The 9,270-nt window shown below is 38.5% G+C and overlaps 1 protein-coding gene across 7 annotated transcripts; it reads right to left on the minus strand.

Annotated features, from left to right (window-relative positions):
* Positions 1–3,211: 3,211 nt before the first annotated feature.
* LOC144998779 (Ribosomal protein L31) lies at positions 3,212–4,438 on the minus strand. Of its 7 annotated transcripts, XM_078958513.1 has the most exons (3): positions 4,325–4,417; positions 3,922–3,984; positions 3,212–3,599 (listed from the first exon to the last, which is right to left on the minus strand). In XM_078958513.1, the coding sequence occupies exon 3, from the start codon at positions 3,585–3,587 to the stop codon at positions 3,375–3,377; it is 213 nt and encodes a 70-aa protein (XP_078814639.1). In that variant the 5' UTR covers positions 3,588–3,599; positions 3,922–3,984; positions 4,325–4,417; the 3' UTR covers positions 3,212–3,374. The 7 variants fall into 7 exon arrangements, with proteins under 7 accessions (XP_078814639.1, XP_078814637.1, XP_078814636.1 ...); XM_078958511.1 differs by lacking the exon at positions 3,922–3,984 and having other exon boundaries at positions 3,212–3,593; positions 4,325–4,438; XM_078958510.1 differs by lacking the exon at positions 3,922–3,984 and having other exon boundaries at positions 4,325–4,438.
* Positions 4,439–9,270: the final 4,832 nt, after the last annotated feature.

Below are 9,270 nucleotides of genomic sequence, written 5' to 3' on the forward strand. Positions count from 1 at the left end.
ATCCGCTATTTTTATTTGCTTAATAACAAGCGTCGTAAATTAAAAAAATAGCGACACCTTTCTCCGTTAATTTGTTCATTAACTAATTTTTTTTTATTTATTGTATTGTTCTCTTATCAAAATCCCAAATTATGTAATTATATGATTACATGAGTATAAATAGGTCTATAAGAATATATATATATATATATATATATATATATATATATATATTAGGTTATAATGTGGATGGGCAATTATTGTGCGAACGTATAGACAGTGCGATTCTATGAGAATTGTTAAGAGAATAAGTTGTTTAATAATGCAAATTAGTTCAATCTTACAAAAATATTGTCATTTTCATGCATTCTCACTAATTCTTATTCATTTTTGTTCTCACAAATCGTTTTTCACTCATTTTCATTCTGACAGAATACAACTCAATAAAATTCCGACAGAATGAGAATAATAATAATAAATCTATAATAACCTTATAGACGATTTAATTAGTGAGAATGTGTGATAATGATAATAGTTATGTTAGATTGAACGTATTTATATTATCAAATACCATATTTTTTTTTTTTATCATTCTCACATAATAACATTGTCCACATGTCTACACGATAGATGTTCATCCACATTTGAACATATATATATATATATATATATATATATATATATATATATATATATATATATATATATATATATATATCCAGTAAGAATTTTTTTTTGGTAGGAAGGTAAGAAATTTTTTTTCGGCTTATTTTTTTGGCGAACAAGATAAATGATTCACAAAAAAAATCCCAAAAAAATATTTCGATGATTCATTTTTACGATGATTTTGTTGATATTTACTAAAATTGTCATAAAAGTGATTTTTTTCTTGATTTACCTAAAAATGAATCATCAAAGTGTTTTTTCCGGATTTTTTTTCTTGTGAATCATCTAATGATTCATTTCATTTTTTTATGTATATAAAAAATTTCTTACTTTCCTATCAAAAATTTTCTTCTTATTTGATCTTAACTTTCTCTCTCTCTCTCTCTCTCTCTCTCTCTCTATATATATATATATATATATATATATATATATATATATATATATATATATATATAAACAAATAATAGTAACTTGGTACTATTTTTTTCATGGTAAGAACGTTTTCACCCTTTCGGCTCATGAATACAGGTATACTTTACAACTAGATCTTGTTTACTTTTTAATGATACCAGCAACACGACATGGATGATAATTGATATCGAATAACCTATTACTTAATACACAAGTTATCGAAAGATTATACATGTGTGTCTATGCATGTTTAATTAATCAGGCCTTGGAAACTACTATATTTTATACGAAGAGGCAACACATTTGACTTGTTTATATATAAGTCGGTCGTTTTGAGTTTTATTTGATTATTTAACACATTAATTATTTATAAAGTTAAAAAAAGGATAAGAGGGAAACAAGTGTGTAAATCTAACAGAAATCTCCTTTCTCCCGGACTCGATGAGTGGGTTTACATTGTGTGAAAGACGGCTTTGAAAGTTGTATCATCCAAAAATAGGACAAAACACTGGAAAGTGTTAATGGATGGATAATCAACATATATATTTATATGAGTCTCATTTGATACGTTTAGTTGTTTAACTCCTCAATATATCCAATGGATCACAAATAGGAATGTTGTGACTTTGTGACCCCAACTATTGTCATAAAACTATGATAGGATGGGATGAAATCACAAAAGAACAGAACAGCCAAGATAATAGAATGAGAGCGATGACATGATAATTAAGTTTTGTCGGCTTAGAGGAATGAAATGAATTATTCAAACAATCAAGATAAAATTCGATGACCACCTTTGAAATATGGAGTAAAAATATAATTTCGTGATAAAAATTTAATGATATTGGTCATATTTAAATTAGTTACTAAAAGAGCAAATCTATAAAAAAAAAAGTTGATCAATAAAACATGTGATGATAGATAGGCAACTGAAAAGTAAAAACCGAATAATCAGACGCCATTTCTCTTTAAAGCAATAATAACAATAATGTTGGGCGACGAGAAACGCATAAAAAAAAGTAACGGTTACATGGGATCGCAAGTGAGAAAAGCAAGCAAAACATAGGATAATAAACAATTTCAATAATCAATCTTGTTATTCAATCAATAAACAAATATTTATCTGAGCCGTAGACAAATTAGCTCTCATTTTTTTAAAAAAATAAATTTATTCATATATAATAGTATAATGCCATGAAACAAGACATACTAACCACATAAGATGAGATATGTTATGAATTGAAGAAGCAATAGTTTTAGCAGAAGGGCAACCATGGCTAGTTATAAACATGTTGTTCATGTTGTGGTGAAGCATAGGGCATAGGTGGTTGAGCATCATATAGAGGCTCAGCAATAAGAGGTGGTTGGGGTTGTTCTGGTCCTCTAGGAGACTTCGGGGGAAACAGAATTGGAAGCTTTAAAGGTGTGGACCCCGCGTAGCCACACAGTCCGTAAGTACAAAAAACAAAAAACGGGCAGCGATTGAAACACTGGCCACAATTAAACGGGTTGAAATTGGTATCAACACAAACACCTCTGCAACATTGCCAATTAAACGGGCATCGAATCCCGCATAATCCACAGTTGTTCACATCCGAGGTCACCTCAACACAACGGTTATCACAACACCTTCTTCTAACCCGAGACGGGTACCCACCCTCCTCACAAACCCAACGTCGGCCCCTGCACCCTGACACTTGGCTCCTAACCCGCTTAACCCATGGCACCACGACCCGTGTCCGGTTCCCCTCGTAACCTTCCCCTTGACCAACATACAACAGAAATACAATAACCAAGAGGTTGTTCATTCGAATATGGGTTGCTCCAACCATTTGCAAGATGCATTACTTTGAAAAAAAACAAGGTGTCAAGATTGTCAACATATTTATAAGGTGATGAGGAGGTAAATCATGACAAACAGAAAAAACTAGCTAATAGTCAGGGTGAGTTCATGTTTTAAGGCCGGGAGTAATTATTATTAATGTAATGTGTGAAAGAAAACGCGTTATTGGTTATGTGGGTGTTTTTTTTTTTTTTTTTCTTCACTGTATGCATTTTCATGTGAGTAACGCATGATTAAAAGCCTGATATCTTATGCCCTCTTTAGTCTTTATAGCTTACATACATTCAACAAAAGAGAAGTGTGAAGATTAGGTAAAGGTAAATATGGGTGGCTCTAAATAATGATGATGTAAACCAAAAACAAGTAACCAAATCAACTTGTCAGTCTTATGACTAACGGGTAAAAACAAGTAACCCAACCGAGATCAAGTTTATGGTGAAAATTTAAAGTAAGGGCAAAAAGGGAATTATTGGTTTTACTTGGCCTCGTCTTCTTTTTCCTCTTCCATTTGTCCATAGCGACGCTTGAACTTGGCAACCTGACCAACACTTTCAGCCATCTGGCGTCTTGCTCTGAAGTGATAAACTTTTCCAGCTTGGTGTATTTTGGTCATCATAACATGCATCAATCGCCCACTTTGGGTTACATATGAGATCCATTGCATCTGAGGGTGGATTCCTTTCTTCATTTCTTCCTGCAACTGAAACAAAATCAATCAACACTTGATACAGCTCCTAGAGAACAGACAATAATTGAACAGTATACATTTCCTAACTGCTACACGTTATCACATAGGTGTAGTAACCATGACTCTGAGATGAGTAATCCAACCAAGCAGTGATTATGGAAACCGGATTCACCACTCTTTTACTAGACTACTGGTTCTAACTTGGTAAGGAGTCAGCATATCCAGCAGGACAAATAAGTTAGCAACAAATACACCATCTTCATTGGGGTAATAGATCGAACACTTGGTGCTCATTAAAAATAAAAACCCCTCTCATTTAGTTATGAAACGAAACCTGGACCCTTGAAAGTATCAGATCGCGGGTTCAATTCCCCATCAGGATGTTACTTCCTACGTTCTGGGAAGATAAACAAAAGTTGATTTTCATAAGCCAAAGTAGAAGGGTGTCTAATTTGAATCCAAAACTGAACAAAAATAATTAGGGTTTTCAGTAAAACACACAGTACTGGTCGTTTATGGTTAAAACATATAAATATTTCAGGAAAAAAAAAACAATGAATCATAGCAAATCAGAGATCCTACAAAGAAAGTGAAGCAAAAACGCATACAATCGAATTCAGGAGATTACGAAACGAGAAAATTTCCACATCCAATAATAGTCAACCAATTAAACCAGATATTCCCGGTAAGCAATGTTAATCAACAATGTGCAAGAAGAAAAAGCTAGAAGCTCAAACCTCCTGAAAACGATGAAACTTCGGCAATCACTGAGGCTCACCTTCAAGAATTCGCCGCCAGCCTCACCTTCTCCCCTTCGATAAAGAGTGAATTATATACATCACACCCCCAGAATTATGTTTAAATGACACTTATAATCCCTAATGAAAAAAAAATCTTTATTTGGGTGTTTGGTATAAAAAAAATTAAAATTAAAATTTCATATCACTCAATTCAATTTTAATCAAAAAAAAAAAATGGATAATAGCTTAATACAGTTACTGTGTATTTTCAATTTTGTACACAGGTAGTCATTGAATTTTTTTTGTCAACGTTTGATCATTTAACTTTTTTTATTTTTTATTATTTTTTTTATATTCAGTTTTTATAACCGTCTACTCCAGGTTAAACCGGAAAAATAATTTAATATGGTAATATAACTGTCAATTTGTACTAAGGGCGGCTTAACTAGTTTGGAGGCTGTAAGCGAACCAAAATTTTGGAGCCGTTTGGTTTTATTGTACTCCTCAATTATATTCACATACAAGTCAATTCTTTATGTTTTCTTCAATAACAATTTCAATATAAGATAAAGAATTTTTCCTATTGTAATAACATAAATAAACAAGAATTTGATAAAAAAAAATTATATATGATTCTTATAACACATAATATAACAAAAGTACATAGCAAATTTGTTACTAAAACTCATCATTCACTGTCAATAATTTATCGTATTTATGTAACACTCAAAATCAGAAAGGCTAAGAAAGGAAAGGAAAACCCTAAGTCAAGGGGTCAACTCGTCGAGTCCATAGGTGAACTCGACGAGTCGGAGCGGGATCCGGGTTATGGAATAAGTGACCGACTTGACGAGTCGGAAAGTGGACTCGGCGAGTCTGGTCTGATCGAGGAAAGCCCTAATCCGAGGGTTTGCACCATAATTAAAGGACCTTAAGTCCTCTCCTTAGTCCCCTTTGTCGGCCTGAAGCTGCTATACACGATTCCAAACCCTAGTTGAGTGAGAGAATGAAGGAAGTGGGTTTGAGGCTTTTGCAAGAGGAAGGTTTGGAGGATTTGAGCACTAAGGTGCTGGAGGATCCAACCCTTTTGTTGTGAGCATCAGTTTGAAGGTAACAATTTGTCACTTTGCCTTTGTTGCTTTTAGATCTTCTCATGGATGATGTTTTGGGGCTATTTTGGTATGATAAGGAGCCTTTTGAGTTAGAAGTCCAGATTTGAGTTTGCTACTTCAGATCTAGGTGTGTCTTGGCCCAGAGATCCATAAAGTATCAATTTTTGGTGTGTTGGCTAAGCATGTTTGCCCCAAACCCTAGCCTTAGAGTGTTTTAAGCCCATATCTCTTTGGTTTCACGTAAAGTTTGCAACTTTACGTGAGGAATAGACTTTGGAAGAGTGGATCTATGATATGGAGCCCCTGCATAGGTCGAAAAGCCACTTTATGGATTAAGAACTGAATAGACTCGGCGAGTAGTATGAAGATGGAGATGAACTCGATGAGTTGGATGAATAACTCGGCGAGTCTGTTGAAGATTGCCTTGGACTCGGCGAGTCTGTTCTTGGACTCGGCGAGTCAAGTCGCAAAACCCCAAACCCTTCGAGTTAAGATTCGGATCAGTGAGTTGAGTGGGGACTCAGTGAGTTGGACAGGTCAGGACTCGGAAATCGGTAGACTCATCGAGTCAGGGGCTAACTCGGTGAGTCGAGTCGCAAATGAAAGGATTCTGAGCATATGCACTCGCCGAGTCAGTAGGTAGACTCGGCGAGTAGGGTTGATATGGAAGGTTGACTTTCATCAGGACTTTGACTTTGACCAGAGTGAACTTAGTTGGCTTCGGAGGATAGTTTGACTAAGTGCTATATTGATATGGGTAGCTCAGGGAGCTAGTGGGACAGCAGTTCAGAGAGAGTTGTCAGACAGCGGCCAGAGGGATTACCAACAAGTTCAGCGGTTCCAGGTGAGTTTCCCTTTGTGTGAATGGGTCTAAGGCTACAATGCCTGCCCATGTAGATATCAGTAGGAAGACCCAGGGATTAGCCCTAGGCACTGTATGCCAGTATGATATTTAGGACCAAGGTCCATTGATAGCGGGCGCGTGCCCAAGGAATGGTTTGCATGATAGAGTATACTTGTTGTCTATGTGATACTTGTATGTGCCTGGTAGGGTGGTGAGTGTGGGCGAGGTTCTGCATCTCACCAATAGTAGAGTGTGGACGGTGTTCGACATCTCATTAGCAGCAGAGCAGGGGCGAGGCCCAAGTTAGGGAAAGAGTAAGTGTGGGTTGGGCCCGTATCTCACCACCAGTAAGGGCGTGGACGGGGTTCCATGACTCATCAGCAGCAAGTCAAGGATGAGGCCCAAGATGGGTGAGGCCTTAGGACATGATTCATTAGTATATATTTAGCTTATGTGTTGTGATATGTTTATGTGCTATTATATGATTAGCGGGCGAGGCCTGAGTGAAACAGATATGTATCCGAGCGGGGCTCGAAGCCAGGCGGGGTCGTTGTAGCGGGAGAGGCCCGAAATAACGGGCGTGGCCCAGTATGTGCTGTATGTGTTTTTATTAGGGTATGTGGTAGGTTGGGGAACTCACTAAGCTTCGTGCTTACGGTTTTCAGTTTTGGTTTCAGGTACTTCCGGTAGCGGAGGGAAGAGCTCGGGGTGATCGCATGGCACACACCATTGATTAGTCAGCCTAGGATGTTTTACTCTAATACTGAAAATATGTTCTGGAAATGATACTCTGAATTCATGTTATGACTTATGAAATTGTAACACCCAAATTCAGGAAGGCCAAGTAAGGAAAGGAAACCCTAAGTTTAAGGGACGACTCGTCGAGTCCAGTGCGGAACTCGGCGAGTCCGAGCGGGATCCGGGTTCAGGAGTTAGTGACCGACTCGGCGAGTCGGCTAAGGGGACTCGGCGAGTCTGGTCTGATCGAGGAAAACCCTAATCCCGAGAGTTGTATCCTATATAAAGTGTGTTATGTCCCCCCCCTTAGCCTCCATATCATCCTAGAGAACCTGTAAACCCTAGATTTCGTGTGAGCTTCCATCATTTGAGATAAATAGCTTTGGAGGAAGGAAACTTTGGAAAGGAAGTTGAAGATCATGAAGGTTGCTTCAAAGGGGAGGTGTAGATCCGGGATCTACTTCAGTTTGTGTTCATCTTGGAGGTAATAAGCTGCTATCTTCCCTCCTTTGCATCTAGATCTACTTTTGTTATGAGATTTGGGGGTTTTATGGTTGTTTGAGACCCAATTCAAGTTTAGGTCTTAGATATGTTGTTTCCACTTCAGATCTAGTGTTGGGATGGTCCAATATGTCGTAAAGCATCAGAAGATGAGTAGTTGGTGAAGCCCTTTTGTCCCTAAACCTAGCCCTAGAGTGTTTTGAGCCTAGATCTCTTTAGTTATACGTAAAGTTTGCAACTTTACGTGAGGATTGAGCTTTGGAAGTATGGATCTATGATTTGGAGCCCCTGCATGGCTTGAAAAGACACTGTATGGATTAAGAACTGGAGCGACTTGGCGAGTCACATGGGTGGACTCGGTGAGTTGGATGAAGTTGGGCAGGAACTCGGCGGGTTGGAAGAACAACTCGATGAGTCTGATGAAGATTGTCTTGGACTCGGCGAGTCAAGTCGCGAAACCCCAAACCCTTCGAGTTAAGACTCGGATCAGTGAGTTGAGTGGGGACTCAGTGAGTTGGACAGGTCAGGACCCGGAAATCGATAGACTCGGCGAGTCGAGTCGCGAATGGAAGGAATCTAAGCATATGAACTCGGCGAGTCAGTAGGCAGACTCGGCGAGTAAGGTTGACCTTGACCAGGACTTGACTGTGACCAGAGTTGATTTGGTTGACTTTCGGGGGACAGTTAGACTAACTGTTGCATTGATATTGGTAGCTCGGGGAGCTAGTGGAGCAGAAGTTCAGAGAGTTGTTGGGCAGCAGCTAGAGGGGTTATCAACAAGTTCAGCAAGAGCAGGTGAGTTTCCCTTGGGGTGAATGGGTCTAAGGCCACAATGTCAGCCCATGTAGTTATGAGTAGAAGACCCGGGGGTTAGCCCTAGGCACAGTATGCTAGTAAGATATTAGGGACGAGGTCTAATGATAGCGGACGGGTGCCCAAGGATTTGTTTAAATGATAGTTTATACTTGTTGTCTGTGTGATACATGTATGTGCCTGGTAGGGAGGTGAGTGTGGGCGAGGTCCCGTATCTCACCAATAGGAGAGTGTGGATGGTGTTCCATGACTCATCAGCAGCAGGACAAGGGCGAGGCCTTAGGACAAGATCCATTAGTATATGTTTAGCTTATGTGTTGTGATATGGTTATGTGCTATTATATGGTCGTGGGCGAGGCCCTGTGACAAGCGAGGCCTAAGTGAAACAGATTGTATTCGAGCGGGGCTCGAAGCCAGGCGGGGCCTGGAGTGGCGGGCGAGGTCCGAAGCAAGGGGCGAGGCCCAGGATAGCAGGCGTGGTCCAGTATGTGCAGTATGTGGTTATGCATGGTATGTGGTAGGGTGGGGAGCTCACTAAGCTTTGTGCTTACGGTTTTCAGTTTTGGTTTCAGGTACCTCCGGTAGCGGAGGGAAGAGCTCGGAGTGATCGCATGGTACACACCATTGATTAGACAGCTTGGGAATGTTTTACTCTGATAACGAACATGTGTTTTGAAAATTAATACTCTGTTTATGTTTTGGATAGATGATTTTGCTTTAAGTAATGTTTTATTAAAAGAAATTTTTAGTCTTGAACTTTGGGTCATTACAGATATGTTTTATGAATGGTTTAAAGAAAATTTTTGGGACGAATTTTTGGGACGTTACAATTTAGGACTAGATAACTCAATGATATAGCTATACTCTAATTGAAATAAGTAATTTGTAGTTTTTTTATTCTTTCACTTGATTTATTTTATGGTTACTGGATTTGA

Source organism: Lactuca saligna, chromosome 5 (genome assembly GCF_052625555.1).
Source record: "Lactuca saligna cultivar CGN05327 chromosome 5, ASM5262555v1, whole genome shotgun sequence".
NCBI lineage: Eukaryota > Viridiplantae > Streptophyta > Magnoliopsida > Asterales > Asteraceae > Lactuca > Lactuca saligna.

Excerpts from the sequence above, each read along its gene's own strand:
- LOC144998779 (XM_078958511.1), bottom strand. The coding sequence starts at position 3,587 with ATGAAGAAAGGAATCCACCCTCAGATGCAATGGATCTCATATGTAACC.